Raw genomic sequence first — 24,914 nt, forward strand, 5'->3', positions numbered from 1 at the left:
AGTAAAAATAAAGTTATCTAAGATGGATAAAATAAATATAAAGAAGCACTCGAATACAAATTTAAGAAATATTAAATAAGAGGATAAAAATAAGAGTCTAAAATGGTAAGATAGTAAAAATATTAAGACAGTAATATAAACTTAGAATAACTGCTAAGTTAAAGATTAAAGAACAATGATTAAATATGTTCAAGTGACACAAAGAATAAAATAGTCTTTGTATTTTTTGTAATACAAAGTATTTTTTGTAATTTGTATCTCTTAAGACTAAGGGATTGAAAAAAAAAATCACACAAATGTGAAGGAGGTAGGTAGATACTCAAATCTAGACATTAACATCCTAAGATGTTACCAGGTTCTGGGTGAGGAAGTTTCACACCTTGAGTGCTTTATTGCAGATTTTTTTTTTTTTTTAAAGTAAGCTCAATGCCCAATGTGATGCTCAAACTCACAGCCCAAAGATCAAAAGTTGCATGCTGCACTGACTGAGCCAACCAGGTGCCCCTTTATTGCAGATTTTTGAGGGTTAAAGGGCAATATCTATTTAATGGTGTCATTTCTCTCATGCTGTTCATATTTGCAAAAGCAGTAGTTCTCAGACATTTTAAAGGAAATTTGAGTTTGTTTCTTTATTCTGTCTTGTTTTTGGAAGTCCTTAATTATTTTGTAAAGCTCTGTGTATGAAATGTTTTCTGAATCATTGTCATAATCAAGGAATGTTTGTTTATGAAAGCAGAAAGCATTCAAAAAGGTTCAAGCAAAACTCTCTTGGAAAGAGTTGGTATCTTAAAGGGCATTTCATTTCATTCAATTGCTGGCAGCCTTTAGGAAACAGCTCTCTGGAACCAGCTGGCTTGTTGACATTTCTCTGCATGTTTGCTTCTCTCTTCTTATTCATTATAAACTGACTTTCCTGCTCACATATTTACTTGCATATGGCCTTATCAAGACCATTTCAAAGTGATAGCCTAAGACCTATAGTCCACATGACTTCTAGCTCTGCATCCCACAATTAAGTGTCTCATCTTCTAATTCCAAATTCCCAGGAGAGAATAATGAATTGCTCAATCAGTTGTGTTCTGGAGTTAGGTTGGGAGTGAAGGGACAGGGTCAAATGGCGCAAGGGAACTTTCCCTTCTAGGGTTATGAGCAGGACAGGTTTTCAAAGAAGAGATTAGTGGCATCTCTTGTATATGGCACGAGTAATTTTATTTTTTATATATAGTGTGAATAATTACAGAGTAAAGCAAGGGTTCATCTTTTAGTCTGATAATGCCTTTTACTCTTATGAATTACATGAGCACACCTCTCCTCTCTTAATAGTGGTAACTTCATTAAGTGCCATAAAATGAGAACATGCTGACTTCTAGCTAGTCACCCCTTCAAAAATTTTGTGTATTTAAGATTTAATATCTTTTATATAAAATGTTACCAAGTGAGGACTTTAATTCTGCCTCTTAAAAATTAAATGATTTGAGATTTTAAAATAAGGTAATCATTTGATACTTTAGACATTTTTTGACTTTTTTTTTAAAAAAAGATTTTGTTTATTTATTTGACACAGAGAGAGAAGTCACAAGTAGGCAGAGCAGTAGACAGAGATAGAGGGGGAAGCAGGCTCCCTGCTGAGCAGGGAACCTGATGCAGGGCTTAATCCCAGGACCCTGAGATCATGACCTGAGCCGAAGGCAGAGGCTTGACCCACTGAGCCACTCCGGTGCCCCGACATTTTTGACATTTTAAAATAAAGTCTATTCATGTTATATAGACATTAAAACTTAATATTTTAGGAAAATCTTACTCTGTGTACATTTCTGGCATCACTTCTTGTATAATTTTAAAATCTGAAATCCTCTTAACATGCAGAATAAATAGATTATGATATACTGAAGGATTAAGCTTTACTGTCTTGTGTCAGATTAATCCCTCATATATAGATCATCATTTGAACTGACAGAAATATGGCTGCAATTCAGCAAAAAAGCTCAATGGATAAATTATTTTATGTGGGATGAATTCTACACTTCTAGACTAGTTGTATAATTCTACAAATTTAAATAGATCTCACAAACATTTTTCTTAGACTTTCATAGAGATTCATGGAAAAGGTGTCTCTGATGGTTTATGTGGTGAATAGTGCCATTAAATATTCTATTTGGATTTTCCCACTTAATTGAGGTAACCCACTTGGTAAGAATATTTTAAAAAATTTTTACACAGAAGCTGATATTATTTTGAACTTTATCTCATAATACAAGTACAAATTTGCTTTTGAACAAAATAGTTAAATCTATAAAAACATTGCTCCACTTGTTTGTTTTTTGGATGAAACAGGTAAAAACTAAATGTACATAGGTGAATATCAAAATGGAGCACAAAAGATAAAAGTAGCTGTTATAGTATGAGGATTGTGGTTTGTAATTAATGGACATACATTTTAAAAATATTTAAAGGAAATTTAAGTAAAGCTTACTTTTTTCCTAACAGGAGATGGTCTGAAAATGATTTTTAAAAATTTATTAGAAAATTTTATTTATTTGACAGACAGCACAAGCACGGAGAGCAGCAGTGGGAGAGTGAGAAGCAGGGTCTCTGCTGAGCAGGGAGCTGGATATGGGACTCCATCACAGGGCCCAGGGACCATGACCTGAGCTGAAGGTAGACACTTAACTGACTGAGCCACCCAGACACCTCTGAAAATGATTTGTAACTATCCTTTTATGTAAATAGTTGAGTGGTAGAGTAGAAATACTGACTTTAAGTAAAATTATTTGTTTATTTATTTTTAAAGATTTTTATTTTTGCGGGGGAGAGAGAGCGGGAGTGGCAGGCAGAGGGAGAAGCGGGCTCCCTGCCAAGCAAAGAGCTAGATTAAGGGCTTGATCCCAGGACCCTGGGATCATGAGCAGAGGTGAAGGCAGCCACTTAACCAACTGAGCCACCCAGGCACCCCAAAACTCTTTTAATAAATACTTAAAAAATAAAAGTTTTTGGGCACCTGGGTGACTCAGTCGGTTAAACATCCAACTCTCGATCTCAGCTCAGGTCTTGATTTCAGTGTTGTGAGGTCAGGCTCCCAGTGCATGCCCCGCATGGAGCCCACTTAAAATTAAATAAATAAAATAGCAAAATAATAAAAAAAATAAAAAATGAAAGTTTTAAGGGCATCTGGCTGGCTCAGTTGGAGAGCGTGTGGCTCTTGATCTTTGCGTCATGAGTTCAAGCCCTGCACTGGGCATAGATCTTACTTACAAGTTTTGAGAAACTTATGTAACTCCTGACAATATTTGTAGTTTATATTAGAATAATTGTGAGAGTGGGGTGCTTGGATGGCTCAGTTGACTAAGCATCCAACTCTTGATTTTTGGCTCAGGTCATGGTCACAGGGCCATGAGATCAAGCCCTGTGTCAGGCTCCATGCTAAGCCTACTTAAGATTCTCTCTCCTCTCCTCTCCTCTCTCTGCCTCTCTCCTCTCCCTTTCTAAAAAACAAACACACAAAAACAAAAAAACATTGTGAGAGAATTAAGGAATACTTCTTATTTTCTTTGAGAATGGAAGTAGAATATTGAAGTAGATTTTTAGCAGAGCAAAATTAAATCTGGATTCTTTAATTTTTTAGTTTATTTTTATATTTTATTTTTAAGTAGGCTACACAGCGAATATGGCACTTGAACTCTCAACCCTGAGAGCAAGAGTTGTGTGCTGTACAGGTTAAGCCAGCCAGGTGTCCCTTTATTTTTAAAAATGTTTTATTGTAAGTATATATAGTTCACATACAATGTTACCTTAGTTTCAGATGTATAACATAGTGATTTGACATTTATATACATTATAAAATGCTCACCTTAAGTGTAGTTACCATCTATCACCACACAGTTATTATAATAGTAATGGACTATATTCCTTATTATGTACATTTCATCACTGTGACTTATAACTGTTTTGCTCATCTTTCCACACCTCTCCCCTCTAATAATCACCAATTTGTCTTCTGTATTTGAGTCTGTTTTTTTTTTTAAAGATTTAATTTATTTATTTGATAGATCACAAGTAAGCAGAGAGGTGTGTGGTGGTGGGGAGGTGGGGAGGAAGCAGGAAGCGGAAGCAGGCTTCCTGCTGAGCAGAGAGCCCAGTGCAGGGCTGGATCCCAGGTTAAGCCAAAGCCAAAGGCTTAACCTACTGAGCAACCCAGGCGCCCCTGTTTCTGTTTTTTTTTTTAATTGTTTATTCATTTATTTTTTTAGATGCCACATATACTGAATCATTTGGTATTTCTCATTCTCCATCTGTCTTCTCTCACTTAGCATAATACCCTCTAGGTCCATTCATGTCACAGAAGGCAAGATTTCTTTCTTTTTTATGGCTGAGTAATACTCCATGCAGAGCTCTTAGATATCTTTTTTATTCATTCCTCTATCTATGGATACTTAGGTACCTTCTATAACTTGGCACTTATAAATTGTGCCCCAGTAAATGTAGGGGTGAATCTTTTTAAATTAATGTTTTTATTTTCTTTAGGTAAATACCCAGAAGTAGAATTACTAGATCATTATGGTATTTCTGTTTTCAATTGTTTGAGGAATCCTTACTGTTTTCCATAGTGGCTATAGCAGTTTACATTCTTAACAGTGGCCAGGAGGGCTCTTTTCTCCAACTCCTTGCTAATACTTATTTCTTGTCATTTGATAATAGCCATTCCTACTGGGGTGAGGGGATATCTCATTGTGGTTTTGATTTATGTTTCCCTGGTGATTAATGATGAACATCTTTTTATATGTCTGTTCCATCTGTATGTCTTTGAAAAATGTTAATTCAAATGATCTCTGCCCATTTTTTAAACTGGGTTGTTTGGTTTTTTGGTGGTGTTTTCTGAGTTCTTTATATGTTTTAGATATTATCTCTTAATTGGATATATCATTTGCAATTCTCTTCTCCCAGTCAGTAGGTTACCTTTTTGATTTGTTGGTTTCCTTCACTGTGTAAAAGCTTTTTAGTTGATCTAGTCCTAGTTATTTATTTATCTGTTTAGAGTAAGAGAGAGTAAGCGAGTAGGGGAGAGAAGGGGAAGGGAGAAAATCCCAAGCAGGTTTCATGCCCAGCATGGAGCCTGACAGATGGCTTGCTCTCTTAACCCCGAGACCATGACCTGAGCCAAAATCAAGAGTCAGATGTTTAACTGACTGAGCCATTCAGGTGCCCCTATTTTTGCTTTAAAAAAAAAATTATTTACTGGGTGCTTGGGTGGCTCAGTTGATTAAGCAATTGCCTTCAGCCCAGGTCATAAACCAGGAGTGCTGTGATTGAGCCCTACATTGGGCTCCCCCTGCTCATCACTGCTTCTCCTTCTCCCTCTGCCTGCCACTCCCCTTGCTTGCTCTCTCTCTCTCTCTCTCTCTCTGTCAAATGAATAAATAAAGTCTTTAAAAATTTTTATTTACTTTGCTTTTGTTGTCCATGTCTGAGGGGTCAGATCCAAAAACATTGCTGACAAATGTCCATGAGTTTACTGCACACGTTTTCTTCTAGGACTTTTATGGTTTCAGTCTTGTATTTAGGTATTTAATCTATTTTGAGTTTATTTTTGTGTATGGAATAAGAGCATGGCTGTTTCATTCTTTTGCATGTAAATGTTCAGTTTTCCCACTCCTACTATTAAGGAGATTGTCTTTTCCTCATTGTCTATTTTTGCCTTTGCCTCCTTTGCCATAGATTAATGGACCACATAAATATGGGTTTATTTCTGGGCTGTTTGTTCTCTTTCGCTAATCTGTTTCTGTTTTTATGCCAGTACCATATTGTTTTGATTACCATAGTATAGTTGTATATGTCACACCATTCTATATATATAGTATGGTTTGAAATCTGGGATTATGAAACCTCTGACTTTGTTCTTCCTTCTTGAGATTGTTTTTGCTATTTGAGATCTTTTGTGGTTCCATACAAATTTCAGGATTATTTGCTCTAGTTCTATGAAAAATACTATTGGTATTTTGATAGGGATTGCATTTGGGTAGTATGGACATTTTAACATTTAATATTATTCTTTTAATCCATGAGCATGGAATATTTTTCCATTTCTTTGTGTCATTTTCAGTTCATTTATCAGTATTTTATATTTTTAGGGTTTTTTTCATCATTGTAAGTGTACTCTTAAATCCACATCCCCTATTTCCCCTTTGGTAACCATCTGGTAACCAACCTCTCCTCTGGTAACCATCTGTTTATAGTTAAGGGACTCTTTCTTGATTTGTCTTTTTTTTCTTTGCTCATTTGTTTTGTCCCAGTTTCTATTTAAATTTTAGTTAGTTAACATATAAAGTAATATTGGTTTCAGGAGTAGAATTTAGTGATTCATCACTTACATATAATACCCAGTGCTCATTACTATAAGTGCCCTCCTTATATCCATCACCCATTTAGCTCATCCCTCCCACCCACCTCCCTCCATCAACCCTTAATTTGTTCTCTATAATTAAGAGTCTGTTATGGTTTGCTTCCCTCTTTTTTCCCCTTCTCTTATGTTTATCTGTTATCTGTATCTATCTGTTATCTATATTTATCATGACCCTGGCCAAAACTATGTGGGATGCTCAACTGACTGTGCCACCCGGGTGCCTCCAGTTTGGCTATTTTAAATCCTCCAGCAATAAACCCAGGGGAGCATATATCGCTTTGGATTAGTGTTTTTGTATTTTGGGGATAAATATTCAGTAGTGTGATTCCTGAATCATAGGGTTGTTCTATTTTTTAACTTTTTGAGGAACTCCATGCTGTTTTCTACAATGGCTGCACCAATTTTCATTCCTGCCAACACTGCATGAAGGTTCCTTTTCCTCTACATCCTTGCCAACACTTGTTGTTTCTCTTATTTTTGATTTTAGCCATTCTGACAGATGTGAGGTGATATCTCATTGTGCTTTTGATTTGCATTTCCCTTAAGATGAGTGATGTTGAGCATCTTTTCATATGTCTGCTGGCGTCTGTAGGTCTTCTTTGGAGAAATGTCTGCTTATGTCTTCTGCCCATTTTTAAATTGTATTATTTGTTTTGGGAGTGTTGAGTTGTATCAGTTCTTTAGATATTTTGGATGCTAATCTTTTATTACATATGTCATTTGCAGATATCTTCTACTCATTAGGTTACCTTTTTGTTTTGTTTATTTTCTTCACTCTGCAGAAACTTTTTATTTTGATGAAGTCCCAGTTGTTTATTTTTTCTTTTATTTCCCTTGTCTCAGGAGACAGATCTTAAAAAATGTTGTAATGACTGATGTCAGAGAGATTACTACCTGTGCTCTTTTCAAGGATTTTTATGGTTTCAGGTCTCATATATATATCCTTAGTCCATTTTGGGTTTATTTTTGTGTATAGTAAAACAAAGTGGTTCAGTTTCATTCTTTTTCATGTTGCTGTCCAGTTTTCCCAACACCCATTTGTTGAAGAGACTGTCTTTTTCATATCGTATATTCATTCCTCCTTTGTCAATTGACTATGTAATTGGGGGTTTATTTCTGAGTTTGTTTGTTTTTTTATTCTATTCCATTGATCTATGTGTCTCTTTTTATGCCAGTACCATACTGTTTTAATTGCTACCACTTTGTAATATAATTTGGAATCTGGGAGTGTGATACATCTATTTTTTGTTTTTCAAGGTCTCTTTGGCTATTCAGGATCTTTGTGGTTCTATACAAATTTTAGGATTGTTCTAGTTCTGTGAAAAATGTTATTGGTATTTTGGTAGGAATTGCATTTAATCTGGAAATATTTTTGGTAGTTTAGCCATTTTAGCAATATTTGTTCTTCTAACCCATGAGGTGAAATGCTTTCCTTTGTGTGTGTGTGTGTGTGTGTGTGTGTGTGTGTGTGTGTGTGTGTGTCTTCTTCAGTTTCTTTTAGTACTGTTTTATAGTTTTCGAAGAATAGGTCTTTGATCTTGTTAAGATACTGTTTTTGGTCATTGTAAATGGGATTGTTTTCTTAACTCCACTTTCTGCTGCTTCATTTTTAATACATAGGAATGCAACAGATTTTCATATGTTGGTTTTTTATCCTGCAACTTTACTGAACTCATTTGTCAGTTCTAGTAGTTTTTTGATGGAGTTTCTAGGGTTTTCTATATATAGTCTCATGTCATCTGCAAATAGAGTTTTACTTCTTTACCGAACTGGGGTGACTTTTGTTTCTTTATGTTGTGTAATCATTGTGACTAGGGCTTCTAGTACTGTGTTGAATAAAAGTGATGAAAGTAGATATTCTTATCTTGTTCCTGACTTTAGGGGAAAAGCCCTCAATTTTTCACCATTGAGTATAATGTTGGCCATGGGTTTTTCATATAAGGGCTTTATTCTGTTTTCTTCCATTTGCATAGTGTATCTCTTTCTGTCATTTTGCTTTCAGGTTGTATGTATCTTTTGATCTAGAGTGAGTGTCTTGGGACTTCTGGGTGGCTCAGTCAAAACTCTTGATCTTAGGCTGAGTCTCAGTCTCAGGGTGGTGAGTTGGTGAGTTCAAGCCCAATATTGGGTTTCACGCTGAGCAAGGAGCCTACTTAAAAAAATATAACTACAGTGTGTCTTTTGTAGACAGCATATAGATTGGTCTTTTAAAAAATTTTTATTAATCCATTCAGTCTTTTTATTTCTTTTGATTGGAGACCTTAGTCCATTTACATTTAAAATGATTACTGGCGGTTATGAACTTATTGCCATTTTGTTAAATCTGTCCTGGTTCTTTTTGTAGTTCTCTGTTCATTCTTTTTTGCTCTCTTTCCTTATGGTTAGATGGCTTTAGTGTTATGCTTGGCTTTCTTTCTTTATATTTTCTTGTGTCTGTGTTACAGGTTTTTGGTCATGGTTACTGTGATGTTCATATATAACCTCCTGTGCATATAGTAGTCCATTTTAAGTTGATGACTACCTGTGTTTGAACACATCCTAAAAGCACATTTTTACTTCCCCTTCCACCTTTAGGTGTATGATGTCATATTTATATCTTTTTATTTTGCACGTCTCAACTAATTTTTTTAAACTAATTTTTGTAGACATAATTGATTTTACTACCTGTCTTTTAAACTTTGTACTGAAATTATAAATGATTGCTATGTTTATTATATGTTTGCTTTTACTAGTGAGATACTTTTCCTTTCATAATGTTCTTATTTTTGGTTATGGCCTTTCCTTTTCTGATTAAAGAAGGGTCTTTAACATTTTTTTATGGTTTAGTGGTGATGAACTTCTTTAACTTTTGTTTGTCTAGGAAATGCTATGTTGCTCCTTCAATTCTGAATGATAAACTTGCAGGTGGAGTATTCTTGGTTGTAGGTTTTTTTTTCCTTTCAGCACCTTGAATATATCATGCCACTCTTCTCTGGCTGGAAAAGTTTCTGCTGAGAAATCAGCTGATAACCACATGGGGTATCGCTTCTATGTAACTAATTGCTTTTCTCTTACTGCTTTTAGATTCTCCTTTTTTCTTAATTTTTGGCATTATAATTATTATGTGTTTTAGTGTGGACCTTCTTGGTTCATCTTGTTTAGGTCTCTGTGTTTCCTGGATCTAGATGTTTGTTTCCTTCCCCAGGTTAGGGACGTTTTCATCTGTTATTTCTTCAAATAACTTTTCTACCTCTTTACCTCTTTCTTCTCCTTCTGGGACACCCATAATGTGAATGTTAGTATGCTTGATGTTGTCCCAGAGGTCGCTTACTCTATCTTCATTTTTAAAATTCTTTTCTCTTTTTGCTGTTCGTCTTGGATGATTTTCAGTACTTTGTCTTCCAGATCATTAATCTGTCCCTATGCATCCTCTATCTGCTTTCAATTCCCTCCAGTATGTTTTTCATTTCAGTTACTGTATTCTTTAGCTCTTATTTTTTTCAATATTTTATATCTTTGTTGATGTTCTCACTGAATTCATCCGCTCTTCTCTTAAATCTGGTGAGCATCTTTATGAACACTACTTCGAACTCTTTATCAGTAGGTTCATTTTGTTCAGTTCTTTTTCTGGAGTTTGTCCTCTTCTATTTTTAAAACTGTTCTTTTTTAAATATTGTCTAACTCTGTGTGTTTGTTTCTTTTTATTTGGTAGATCAGCTATGTCTCCTGGCCTTGAAAATAGTGACCTTATGTGCAAGATGTCTGTGGGGCCCAGTAGGGTAACCCACTGGTTACAGAATCAGCTGCTTCAGGAATGTCTCCTGTGTGAGGTGCATGCATCCACCCATTATGATTGAGTCACAAGTTTTACAGGCATTCTGATGGCAGATCTGGGGGCTGGCTCCCAGACTGGCTGACTGCAATGACTGGGTGTGAATACTGCCAGCACAATGGTGAGCGGGCCTATTACCTGGCACAGATGGTGAAGAAGCCTGGCTGCTGCTGCTGAGGGCATGCTTGTTGGTGGGATTAGCCTGTGGTATAGCTAGCTGACAGGCTCTGCTATAATTGTTGTGGACTTGCTGGTGAGTGGTGCTGGACCCTCTTACTGGGGCAAAAGACATTTTGGAGGGATACCTGTTGAGGTGGGCCTATAGGGTCGGGTGGGGTTTTGGGGGGAATGTTGGGGCTGGGAAAGTACTGCTAGCAAGTTAGATAGAGATTATCAGTACTGTCTTCTACCATTTTGGGCTAGCTAGGCTGAAGTGGGTCAAGAATAATGGTACGCATCAGCAATTCCATACTGATCCCTGAACCTCTAGCACATACCCGAAAGTTATTAAAAAATGCCCTTCATGTAGAGCCCAGGTGCTTTTTTTTTTAAAGATTTTATTCATTCATTTGAGAGAGAGAGAGACAGAGAGAGTACAACCACGGGGAGAGGCAGAGGGAGAGGGAAAAGCAGACACCCTGTTGAGCTGGGGCCTGGCATGGGGCTTGATCCCAGGACCTGGAGATCATGACCTGAGCCAAAGACACTTAACCATCTGAACTACCGAGGTGCCCCAGCCCAGGTGCTTTTTGAGTGCTTGCTCCTGTGCTGGGTGTTAGAGCAAATGTTATAGTGTGCTGGTTCTTTAAGAGTGAAATCTCAGTTCCATAGCCCTCTGGTTCTTCTGGAGTCAGGCTCATTTTCAAAGCTACTGCTTAAGCCCTGCTGATTTTCAAAGCCAGATGTTATGTGGGCATGTCCTCCCAGCACAGTTCCCCAGGGTGGGGAACATACCTAATGGGGGACTTGGGTCCTCTTGCTCCTCAGGGACAACCTCTACACTTTTGATATCCCACTTGCTTGTGGGTCACTACACCAGGGTTTTGATTCCCAGCCACATCTCTGGCCCTCCTAACCACCACCCACACTTTTTTTAAAAAAGATTTTATTTATTTATTTGACAGAGATCACAAGTAAGCAGAGAGACAGAGAGGAAGGGAAGCAGGCTCCCTGTTGAGCAGAGAGCCTGATGTGGGGCTCCATCCCAGGACCCTGAGATCATGACCTGAGCCAAAGGCAGAGGCTTTAACCCACTGAGCCACCCATGCACCTCCTCCTACCCCTCTTGATGTTTTTTTTTTTTTTTTCCTTTACATCTTTAGCTGTGGAAGAGTTAGTCTGTTAGTCTTTAGGTCATTTTCAGATTGAGTTGCTAGTTGCAGCCTTGATGTATTAATGGAAGGAGGTGAGTTCAGGATTCTCCTCCTTAACCATCTTCCCAAATTCTCCAAAATGTAAGTTTTTTAAAGAATTGTGTTTTAATTCCCATGAATTTTTAAAAAAGCAAACTGATGTTATTTGAAGATCATACTTTAGGTTATTGAAATTTAGAAAAATCTTGGTACTTCTGAAATTTAGCTCTTCTTTGGCATTATTTTAAGGAGATAACCAATCTCAGTGTACTTCTATCAGAGCAGAGCCTTCAAGGTCATATAATAAGGTAAACCTGTATGTTACATACATACATATATATGTATATTTTATATTTTATGTATACGTATATATAATTTAGATATATAATTTGAATTTATATATGTGTGTGTGTATATATATATATATTTTTTTTTTTTTTTAAAGTAGGTTTCATGCTGAGCTCATGACCCTGAGACGAAGACCTGAGCTATGATCAAGAGTTAGACACTTAATTGACTGAGCCAATCAGGTACCCTGTTATATGCATATTTTAAAAATTTTGATAAAATACATATAAACATAAAATTTATCATCTTAATCAGTTTGAAGTGTACAGTTCAGTAGTGTTAGTATATTCACATTGTTGTGAATAATGCTTCTATAAATATGGGTATATAAATATTTGAATCCCTACTTTATATTCTTTTGGCTATATGCCAGAAGTGAAATTGCTGGATGGCAATTTTATTTTTAATTATTCGAGGAACCACTGTATGTTTTCCATAGCAGCGGTAGCATTTTATATTACAATTAAGAGTTCACAGGGTTCCAGTTTTCTATATCCTTGCCGACATTTGTTTTTCTTTTTTTCTTTTTTAGTAATAACCATTCTAATGTGGTTAAGTGGTATCTCATCCCTAGTTTTGATTTGCATCTCCCTAATAATTAATGATGTTGCCTATCTTTTCATGTGATTACTGGCCATTTATATATTACCTTTGGAGAAATGTCTCTTCAAGTTCTTTGCCCATTTTTAATAGGGCTGTTTGTTTTTGTGGTTGTTGTAGGAGTTCTTACCAGATACATGATTTGTAAATATTTTCTCCAATCCTGTAGGTTACTTTCTCACTCTGTTGATAGTATCTTTTGAGTCACAGAGTTTTAAATACTGATATTGTTCAGTTTAATCTATTTTTACTTTTGTTGTCTGTACTTTTGGTGTCATATCCAAGAAATCACTGCTAAATCCAATGTAATGAACTTTGTCCCCATATTTCCTTCTAAGAGTTTTATTATATAAATTAAGTCTTAATGTTCAGGTCTTAAATCCATTTTGAGTAAAATTTTTTGTCTGGTGCAAGATAAGGTTCAACCTCATTCATTGGCATGTGGATATCCCATTTTCCCAGCCCATTTGTTGAAAAGATTGTTCTTTTTCCCATTGAATGGTCATAGTACTCTTGCTGAAAATCAAAATCATTTGATTACATATGTGAGGGTTTATTTGTGAGCTTACCATTCTATTCCATTGGTCTGTGTGTCTGTTTTTATATACTTTAAAATATACAATTAATAAAGTTTAGAATATGGTGTTACTTGTAAATTTGATAATTCTTATTTTTACTATTGTGTAGATATTCAGAAGAAATGTATAATATTAGTTAGGGTTATTTGGCTTTTTAATGAACCCAAACCATTAAGAGATAGGGATTTTAAACAGTTTATTCCAGTAAAAGGCACAGTGTCAAACTTAATATGAGTTAATATGGAAATTATTTGAGATCTGAGAATTTTGAAGAATAGAAAATCTTATAGATCCATTCCTGAGTGAGAAACTGAACCTCTCAGTGCTACCTAGTTGTCCTTGTCTGTGCCACTATTTTCACTTTAGAGCTGTGGTGGTAGCAGAGCAGGAAGATTAATTTATTGGAATAATTAATTAGTAAACATCCTCGGGTTCACAGCATTGGGAAAACACAACATTTATAGATGGATGTTGTCAAGGATCTCTTGTATAATGTATTCTTTTACTGTCTAGACTTGGTTTCATATATACTTAATTTTTCCAGAGGCATGTGAAGAGGGGGAAATGGGCAATTTATCTAAGAATTAAAATTGCTTAGTTTTCATTTAGATAACTGGGAAACTTAACGTCATTATAATTATGTAGGACAAAATAGTTGTTTTTATATGTATATTTTATCTTAATGTCTCATTTAAATTTTCACTTTTTTGCATTGACTATATCTATTTAGCATAGACTATATCTACTCAAATAGGACCTAGAAATAAAACTGAACTTTTCTACCAGTCTCTCACATCGTTGTAGAAGACAGTGGTGAAATGAATAAAAGGATATGGTAGATCAGGAAATGTGGTTTATATTTTTGGTTAATGACTATTTATTAGAAAATCTGGAGAAAATGTTTGCAATCTTGAAAGAACTATCTTTCTCAATACAATTTTTTCATTAAAAACATTAGTTAACTTTTGATTATTGTGATAAAGAAGGATGGGGATAATAAAATGAAAATTTGCTGGTAACTCTACATCTCTTTTTAGTATGGCTCACATACCATGTATTACTAAATCTTTTCCAGAGCAATAGCAAACTGAAAAATCTAATTTGAGTTTTACTTCCTTTCATCGTCATACCGTCTGGTAGAAGTACAGATGAATAGGAAGCAGGGAGAAAAACCTGAAGTATAAAAGCCTTCAATCTAACTTTTAACTATAACTTTTAAGTACATAATTTACTTCATGTATGACATTTGAAAAAGATGCTGATTATTATAGACATTTACTGTTGTAAAATATATGCAACAGTTTCATGCTGGTAGAAGACATGAGACTCCAGAGTCAGAAACAAAAGACAGTTTATTATTCATAGTAATAGTAACTGGAGTGTCAGCCTTTGGTGGGGGCATTGTTTCCAAAGCCCATTCCCACGGGGTGATATAAAGAGGGTCAGATGATACCTGCACACTCAGTGGATAGGATCACTGAGCTTGGGAACTTTAAATCTTTTCAAATGGATGGGGAGCCTGGTTGGCTTGGTCAGTGGAGCATGTCACTCTTGATCTTGGGGTGGTGAGTTTGGGCCCAATGTTAGGCGTAACTACTTAGCAATAAAATCTTTACCAAAAAAGAAAATAAAGCTTTTCCACTGGGCAGTAAGCATGCCTGACCTATGCGCCAGGGATGGTATCTGGCCCCCAGGGACATTCTTTCCCTCATAGCAATAATTCAACAGACCCATAGACAGTTGTCTCCCAATAATGGGAAATTTTTGCTTAATATCTTATTCATTATGCAAATTAATGTAAACAAGATCACAAGAAATGTTTAAAATACTTGGAGAACCAGGTTTAAATATTTTACTTTTTAAGCACTAATGTACAATTTAAGAAACTGAAAATTTTACATTATTGAAAATAAATTAAGGACTTTTACTTAGGATCACTGCTGTTATGCTACATGGTTTTGAAACTAATAAAAGTTCACTTTGAGAATATTCTGAATTTAAAACTCTTAACTAATTCATACTATCTTTTTTCTTTTTAATCTGTACAGGGAGATTCTAATCTATATTAGGCCATGAAAAAGTTTAGATGTGAAAAATAAAGTGTTTTTTTTTTTTAAGTAAAAATAAAGTTTTTTTTATTGTCTACACCAAACCAAAGTGAACCATTCTAAGAGAACCATCATCTCCGGTTTCCTGAAAGCAAACAAACAAAAACAATTAAAATCATGTTTAAGTAGAGTACAAATAATTGACTTAATATTTATATTTTAATATTTTAATTTAAATATCAGAAAACATTGAAACAAAATAAAATGCACTAAATATATGTACATAAGAGAATTGTGTATTTTTCTTACTGTTAAAATATTGATATAGTGTTAATAAAAGTCAGTAAAGAGAAATAACATGAAGCATAACAGGCAAAGAAGGAAGGACAGGATATTACTTGAGATTTTGAAGCACGTGAAGGCTCCTGCAGTGAAAAGTTGCAAACTAGGGGTCATCATTTGTAATTCTACCTATTACCAATTTGATTTTACAATACTGTCTGTTTTCAAAAATCCATAAAGAACATATTTCTTCACTTTGGTATTTTATTGAGTATTTGATAGTGGTTCTTGAGGTAATGTTTCATAGAAAAGATTAGGTTTTTCTAAGCCCTTCATTAAATTTCATGAAGCTGCAAAGAGATGCAAAGACTTCGTCTATTTCCATTTTTTAACTTTCTTTCACTCCCTCCCCCAGTCTCATTAAGTATATAAACAAAGAATTTTATGGTAGGATTCTGAAATTGGAGGATGTTTAAACATAACACCAAAGGTGAATGATATTATTTGGAAAACAGTACAGTGAGGACATTTTGAAAGTTTGGAGATAATCTACTTAGACTTGAAAGGTAAAGGACCAGGGGGTCCCTGGATGGCTCAGTTGTTGAGTGTCTGCCTTTGGTTTAGGTCATAATCCCAGGGTCCTGGGATTGAGGCCCACATCAGGCTCCCTGGTCAGCGGGAGGCTCGTGTTCCCTCTCTCTCTGTCTTTCTTTGCCAAATAAATAAGTAAAATCTTAAAAAAAAAGAAAGAAAGAAAGAAAGAAAGGTAAAGGGGAACAGTAGGAATGGTGGTTTGTACTTTAACATTTCATAATTGGAGACATTTCTTTTATGTAAAAAATTTCAAGTTTTTCCTGAATTATATTTGAAAGTTCTTTTTAGTAAGAGAAGCCTTTCGGAAATTTGTCATTTCTAGAAGAAAACAGGTATGGGATTGGCAAGTAAGAGGAACATGTATGTATGCATGTGCCTATGGATCCTGATGTACACAAAATTAAAAAAAAAAAAAAAACAAACCCAACCTGGAAAAACAGGTAACAAGAAGAATGAGTAATTTAATATTGCCCTGAGGCATGTGTGTGTGTGCTGGCAAGTTCAGGGGTTTTAGGTAGCTTTGAATTTTAAAACAAAAAACACTGAAAGCACCAGCATTTTAAAAAAACATTAAGTTCCAATTCTTGGCTTATAAGCTACTATATAAAAAATCTATTGTGTACATCAGTAGAATGGTCATCAAGAAACCTGGATTTAGCTTTTGGTCTTATTTACTAATTGACAGAGATCCTAGGTAAATTATTTTATTTTTCTAATATCTGGTTATAATTGTTGTTGGAAGGCCAGATTTTGCATATTTGAAGTATCTGGTTCAGCCATCTTCTTGATGTATATATAGTTAAGAATTACATTTTAAAAAGTAGGAATCTTAGAATTAACTTCTCAAGAATCTCCCAGGACTCAAAAAAAAAAGTCTTTGAAGAGTTTCCTTAAAAATTCAGCCTATTTTTAAAAGTCTTACTTCAGGGCATTTCCAGGATTTCCATGATAAATGTGTTTCATGCTACATAACATTGACTTGTACCTTACTGAACTTAGAGGAATATTTTGATGATTAATGAAATAGTGTATTTTGCATACTTATTTATTATTTAAAATAAAGTATATTAATTAAATAGAATTTGGAACTCAGAAAAGTAGAAAAATTTACCCATATTCTCACCAGTCATATAGAACTGTTTACTGAGTATTTGCTTCGTCTTTTTTTCCCACGTTTTCTTTTTTTAAATATAGTTGAAATCATATTACATACACAATTCTATATATTTTAGAGGGTTTGCCTCACTTTGCACACTTTTTTCAATGCTCCCATAGTCTTTGTTTTTAATGGCTAAATTTTGTTCCATTAAATACTAGAGCTTTATTTAACTATTCCTTAATTTTTGTTTATATTTATATGGTTCCTAATTTCTTCTTTTTTTAATAATAACTCAGTGATAGACATTCCTTTTTTTTGTGACAGACATTATTAGACATGAAATTTTTTCTGTGTTCAGGATTATTTTCTTGGCATAGAGTTGCAGAAATAGAATTACTGGTGCAAAGCTTAGGAGATTTTAGGCCTCTGGATAAACACTGTAGAACTGGTAGTTTTGCTTTGTTTCTTTCCTGGTTTGGGAGGAGGTTATTTTCTTTGGTAATAGGAAGTAGGGTTTCAGTGGAGATGATCTTCATCTTATTATGTGCTGAGATTGTGCTTACTCTTGACTGAATGTTTACATGTTAATTCCTGTAATAATTTACTGCAACAAAAGGGTTTTCCCCAGACCCTCGTTTGATTTCGACATACAGTTATGTGCATTTTTCTAAGCCACACCCTATTGCTGTTACCTAATGTTGGGAGATTGCAGGTCACTCTCTTTTAAATGTACATAGACTTCCTAAGACAAATTCTGTAGACAAGATAACTTGTTCTGTAGACAAGTTAAGCTTTGCTTTGCTACAGACTGGATTTTGACCTATTCCTCACTTAATACAAATATCTTTTTTTTTTTTTAATACTAAGTGATCATCTCATTATTTTATATTGTTTCCCTTCATGGTCTCATTCAGCATTTCTGGTTTGGTTCACCAGTAATTAAATCCCAGAAGTACACTATTTTAGAGATAGAAACAAGTTTCCTAATTTGCAGTCCTTTCATTTTATAGATGAGGAAACCAAGGCTTATACAGTTTAAGTGTTTTATCCAAAGTTACTCATTCAGTGGCAGAACTGGGGTTAGAATTTAGTCATTTCTCTGTGAGGTGCTTTTTTCCACAGTAACAGGGAACATGCTACTTTATGATTAACTCCTATGATTGCCTTTACTTGGTATTTAAGGCTCTTGTTTACAGGCTTGCCAGTAAACAGAGTAGATGCTTTATTTTCTTACTTAATTTTTTTCAAGAGTTATTTATTTTAGAGAGCAAGTACACACGTGTGTTGTGGAGAAGCAGACAGAGGAGAGGATCTTTGAGCAGACTCCCTACTGAACATGGGCCCCCTCACCCCTGCCTCCATGCAGGGCTCCATCCTGCTACCCATGAGATCATGACCTGAGCTGAAACCAAGTCAGTGACTTAAACCGACTGAGCCATCCAGGTGCCCCCCAGGAGATGCTTTCTTGTCCAGTCAAGTTGTCCAGTTACTCAAGTTTCACTGTTGACTTTAACTCTGGTTCTTGCATATTTTATATCATACAGGGATTTTCTTTTAATCAGTATTCCAGAGTTTTGGTGCTTGATGCTTTTTCTAGAAAACGAAATCTTAAATTGACAATCTAGCCATTGCCAAAGGTTGGCTTGAGACTTCTGATATTTATGAAAGACAGTCTAATAGATAGGCTAACTATCTAATTTTCCAACCTGCTCTGTTAAGTAAACCAGTAGTAAGTAAACTTGTCCTTTCACCTTTCCACAGAACTGCCTTCAGTGAATTGTGATTCAGTGTAATTTGTTTTTATAGAAGGCTTATAATGAAAATATCTATGTGAATAGGACTTCTTTTTCAAAACTCTACTTGAAGACATGTATAGTTTTCTAACACAGGCATTCTTTAGTGTGGAACCAGTGCTGAAAAAACATTTCCATCCAGTTGAATTTACTATTTGCATACTTTAAACTATTAAGTCAGTAAAGACAATAGTAATGAATGGTGTTTTGGAGTTTATAAAATGTTTCCACATTACCTAATTTGACATAGCAGTCTTGGGATGCTACTAAATATAACTATTCCCATTTTACAGTTTAGGAAATAGGTATAAAGAGGTTGTAACTCTGAGGAAGTAGTGGAACAAAACTGGAACTGAGATAGTTTGCCCATTAATCCTGCATTTTTTCTTTTTAAAAAAGATTTTATTTAAGTTCAATTGAATTAGTACATACTATAGTATTTGTTTCAGGGGTAGAATTTAATGATTCATCAGTTGCATATAACACTCAATGCTCATTACATCAAATACCCTCCTTAAAGCCCATCACCCAATTACCCTATTGCCCCACCCGTATCCCCTCCAGGGACACTCAGTTTGTTTTGTATTCCTTCTATTATACTATGGTACCTCTCAAAGTAAACCTATTTCCCTTTTTTGCTTTAGCCTTCCCAAATTCAGAGCTAAACTCTGTTTTAATTTGTATGTAACACCCCAGATATTCAACAACACCTCTTACTTTATAAGTTTTAATTGATTTTTGCTTTATGTAATTGTATTTTCGGTATTGTATATAAAATAATTTCGTGATTTCTGCCCCAAATCTTTCAGAAAGTAGAGAGGTCATAAATACTAAGATAAATTGGTTTATATCTATGAAGAATGATCACTGTATTATGGCTGTGTTGGTATTTCTGTTTTCTCTCTAATGGTTTATCTAAATCTTTGCTTTAGGCACTATGTTGATACACTTAAAAACATTTTTAAAAAATTTTTCTTTGGATGAAAGATGTAAGTATGAGACTAGCACTTACCATATCTCAACAAATATTTGAAGGTGTTGTCATCAAGTAGATTAATAAGCTTTATGATAGTAGTATCAATGAACAGAAAACTTGCTATTTTTATCACACAGAAATTGCATACTTAAACTTCAGTTATAGAAGATGCTCTTTACTAAAGTGGGTAATTGTCAATATGTAAATATATTGATATATATGTGCAAATATATATGTATATATACATATGTATGTATATTATATGTAAATATATGTATATATTACATATAAATAAAAATGTAAGTATATGAATATATGTATGCATGTATATACATTTATATTACACGTAAATGTATATGTAAATGTGTGTGTGTATATATATCCCCAGTATTTACATATTGACAATATAGAGACACACACAAATACACTTTCTGTTCTACTCTCTTCTGGCTGGAATCAACCTTTCTGGGTGATAGAAGGGCCAAAAGAGCAACATAAACAGCAGATTGGTGTATCTGTCGTAATTCCACATTAAAAGAATGAGTTTCTGGCATTTCTAAGTCTAAGATTTTTTCCAGACAGTATGCCAATGAGTAGTACAGGCCAGACAGTATAGGTATATGACTATATGATTTAGTGCCTATTTGTCTATGACTGAAGTTGGTGGTAGGGAACAAGAGATATGCTCCATACCTAGAAGTGTATTCCAACATGCAAGCCCAAGTTAACTTCTTTCAAATTTGTCTTAAAGTTTAATGGAGAACTCAAATTCTTTTCATCAGCTTTTGTCAGTACAAATCCTTCCCAAAATCTTCCCAGGAGCCAGCTAGACCTCTAGTGGTTTCTTTCTTTCTTTTTTTTTTAATTGTGATGAAATGTGCATTGTAAAATTTGTCATTTTAACCATTCAAGAATTTTCGAATTTGTTTTTTCTTCACTGTGGTTGACTCTTAACTGTATCTCAGTTAAACTGTATCTCAGCTGTTTAAATGTGTTTCTTAAAATAGTTCTGGAGAAAGTGGGTAAGAATCTTCTTAAAGTGTACAATATCTATCAAAGGACAGTCTACTAAATTGCAGGGCATTTGAGGTTAGTAATATAACTGTGAAGATGATCTATAAACTTTAAAAGTAAGGAGGAGTTAAGCAGTTGTGGAATTGCCTTCTTTTTGTTTTCAGAAAGACTAATTGGTCTTCAGATGGTAGTTACTTCAAGTTAAGACATGGAACATAATTCCTTTTTCAGGTTTTTCACAAAAGAGAATGTGAATAAGGAAATCTGAAGAACAAACTTTTCCTTAAAAAGTTGTAAATAGGCACTAATATATACTACTTGAGAAAAATGTAGCTACTGTAGTAACAAAGCTTTTGACAGCGAGCTGATTCAAAGCATCAGAAAACTTTACACCCTGGATCTCTCTATATATTACCCAGCAGATTCTATCCAAAGAATTTTCTTAGAATTGAAGTACATATTCTGATAAGGCCTGAAACTAAGTTATGGTTAAAATAAGTAAGGATTAAATATAGTGCCACTCCTTACCTTAACCAGAAAATAGCTTGAGGCCTAAGCAGAATATGAACTTTAAGTGTTTGGGTAAAAGACCTCTGGGGACTGATGAAGCTAGATAATCTATAATAATATTGGTGTAATATATGTTTTTTTTTTTTTTTTTTTTTTTTATTTGACAGAGAGACATCACAAGTAGGCAGAGAGGCAGGCAGAGAGAGAGAGAGGAGGAAGCAGGCTCCCTGCTGAGCAGAGAGCCCGATGCGGGACTCGATCCCAGGACCCTGAGATCATGACCTGAGCCGAAGGCAGTGGCTTAACCCACTGAGCCACCCAGGCGCCCTATATGTTATTTTTTTAAAGATGTATTTATTTTAGAGCACATAAGCAGGGGGAGGGGCAAAGGGAGAGGGAGAAAATCTCAAGCAGACTCCCTGCTGAACCCAGATCCTGACGCAGGGCTTGATCTTACCATCCTGAGATCATGACCTGAGCCAAAATCAAGAGTTGGCCATTTAACTGACTGACCCAGGCATATTAGGTAACGGAGAGTCTTACATACCATAATAAGTAGCTTAGACTTTATCATATGGCGTTTTAGTCAGGGGAATGATAGGTAGATCACTCTCACAGCTTTGTGGAGGTGAGATTTGAGGTAGTGGTGGCAGTGGGGGGAGGGAGAAACTAAAGATGAGGATATTAATCAGGAAGTAGTATTCCAGGTTGAGATGATTAAAACCTGAATTATAGGGATGCCTGGGTGGCTCACTCGGTTGAGCTGCTGCCTTTGGCTTGGGTCATGATCCTGGGGTCCTGGGATTGAGTCCTAATCGGGCTCCTTGCTTAGTGGGGAGCCTGCTTCTCTATCTGCCTCTGCCTGCCACTCTGCCTGCTTATGCTCGCTTGCGCTCTCTCTTTCTCTCTCTCTCTCTATCTCTGACAAATAAATAAAATCTTAAAAAAAAAAAACAACCTGAATTATAGCGGGGCTAGACTCTAGAAATATTTAAGAGCAATAATCAATAAAACTTGATGATTAGCTTTAATAGTTGTGAGTAGGTTATAGGGAATCAAGAGTGACAAATACCATATAAGAGGAGTAGATTTGGGTCTGGAGGGTAAAACAATGAGTTTGGTTTTGGATACGTTATGTCTTAGATACGTTAAAGTAACCATAGATGAAATTGCTCATGCTAAACTCAACATCAGCAAGGCAGAACTTAACTAAGTTTCTACGTGTGGCCCTCCCAGAAAAAGAAGGCGTATGTCAACTAGTTAGTGCTTGTCTATTTCGCACAAGTTACCAAACCCTGCTCCAAAACTTCCCTTTGCTCCATATAAGGAAACTAATCCAATTAGCAAATGCCCGGTATAACTTCCTTGTTCCTGCTCACTTAGTGCTGTAAATATCTCTTGCCTTGGGGCAGCTGGGTGGCTCAGTCAGTTCTACTCAGTTTCAGTTCAGGCTGTGATCTCATGGGTCCTGGGATTGAGACCCAAGTCCTGCTCCACACCTACAGGAGAGTCTGTTTGAACATTCTCTCCCTCTGCCTCTCTTTCTGTTCATACTCTCTCTCTCTGAAATAAATGAATTAAAAAAAAAATCCCTTCCCTTTACAGTTTTTTGGATTTCCTTTCCTTTTTGTTTTTTTAAAAAATATTTTATTTATTTATTTATTCAGAGAAAGAGAGAGAGGCAGAGGGAGAAGCAGGCTCCCTGTGGAGCAGGGGGTCAATGAGGGTCAATCTCAGGACCCCGAGATCAGAACCTGAGTGGAAGGCAGACGCTTAACAGACTGAGCACCCAGGTGCTCCTGGACTTCCTTTCTAACTACCAGACTGGATGCTGCCTGATCCATGAATCATTTAAATAAAAGCTTCCTATGTTAGTAAATTGTCTGTGGAAAATTTTCATTTAACAGATATTATCTAGTCAAAGAGATATTTATTTGTTCATTTGTATCTAACGGTATTTACAGAATTCCATACCTGCTGCTAATAAGATGGTAAGCAAAAGGGACACAAATATTGCCTTTAAGAATCTTACGGCATAGTGGGAGAAACAGTTAACCAGAAGGTATAATAAAAAGTGACATTTATTGTGGTAGAAGCACAGGATGCTATGGTACTTCACAGAGAAGGGACATTTTTTTTTTTTAAGATTTTATTTATATATTTGACAGAGAGAGAGATCACAAGTAGGCAGAGAGGCAGGCAGAGAGAGAGGGGGAAGCAGGCTCCCTGCTGAGCAGAGAGCCTGATGCGGGGCTCGATCCCAGGACCCTGAGATCATGACCTGAGCTGAACGCAGAGGCTTAACCCACTGAGTCACCCAGGCGCCCCTCAGAGGGGACAATTAACAGTATGGCAATACCTCCGCAGGAACAGGATATATCAGTCTGAAACTCGGGGTTTTAGCAATTATGTCTCTCTGCTACTGATTCCTGAGAGTTGATAAAAACGTCAAGGGATAATATTATAGAACTGTTAAAGAAGAAAAGGCTAAAAGCAAGTAAAAAGCCATAGAAGGAGACAGAAATGAAATAGCAAGGTAAGAGAACTGAGTGTAACGGAAGCTGAATGTTTCAAGATGAAGAGCACAGTCTGTAGTGTTAGTATAGAAAGTGCTGATGAGCTAAATAGTAATAATTGTTTTGGCAATTTGGAGGTCATTGGTGACTAGGTGGAAGCAGTTTCAGGTAAGTGATATTTAGTTAAAAGAGAAAATGTTAGTATATTTAAGGGCTAAGATTTTTTGCATAAAGCTAAAGAGCTGCAAGACAAAACACAAAGCAATGAATTAAACTTCTTTTATCTTAATTTTAAGTTGGAAATAACTGTTACATATTTTTAAAAAAAGTTTTATTTGTATTCACTGAAAAAGCCTAAAAGCTATAAAATCCTAGAGAAAATAAAAATGGAGAAATAGTAGGTTCTACATTTAAAGCAGGAAATGTATGAGTCTGGGACATCTTGCATCATAAAAGTAAAGCAGCTGCCAAAGACTAATTGATCCATAGCAAAAGGACAAAGGAGCCAAGATGAAGGGAGACAATTGGCACATCAAAACTGATAATGACTACAGGGGATTCAAACATATCAAGCACCTAAAAATCCATGTGTTCTTAGATTTTAATCTCTCTCTTTCTCTCTTTTATTGGGTGTGTGGAGGTTGTTGGGCCATCAACTCATTACTCTAAACCTGGGGTCAGAAAAACTATGGCCTATGGCCCAGGGCTCCAACCTAGTCCACTCACTATTGTAAGGCTGTGAGCTGGGAAGAGTTTCATAATGAATCAGTTACCATGGTAATCCACTGTAAACTTATGTAAACTGTAAATTATGAGTTCTTCTCTGACTTACACCTAACCTTTTTGAAATTGGTATAATAGTCTTCAAAATGAACTTAGATATGTTAATGGCAGAATATGGAGAGGGACTCCACATGCATTACTTATAAAAATTATACATAAAAATAATAAAAATGAATTGGATACCCTTGTCATTATTATAAACCTTTTATTTTT

The 24,914-nt window shown here is 35.4% G+C and overlaps 1 protein-coding gene across 6 annotated transcripts in view; it reads right to left on the reverse strand.

Moving 5' to 3' along the window:
- WDPCP (WD repeat containing planar cell polarity effector) overlaps positions 1-24,914 on the reverse strand; it is a 518,631-nt gene that overhangs the window by 16,535 nt on the left and 477,182 nt on the right. For 4 of the 6 annotated variants that reach the window (XM_032352244.1, XM_032352243.1, XM_032352242.1 and 1 more), the window contains one exon: positions 14,929-15,279. The exons of the other annotated variants lie outside the window; for them this stretch is intronic. In XM_032352244.1, the coding sequence (XP_032208135.1) occupies positions 15,229-15,279 (51 nt within the window). In that variant the 3' untranslated portion in view covers positions 14,929-15,228. Of the gene's footprint in view, positions 1-14,928; positions 15,280-24,914 lie in introns of those variants that run through there. 6 annotated transcript variants of the gene reach the window in all.

Source organism: Mustela erminea, chromosome 7, assembly GCF_009829155.1.
Source record: "Mustela erminea isolate mMusErm1 chromosome 7, mMusErm1.Pri, whole genome shotgun sequence".
Classification (NCBI taxonomy): domain Eukaryota; kingdom Metazoa; phylum Chordata; class Mammalia; order Carnivora; family Mustelidae; genus Mustela; species Mustela erminea.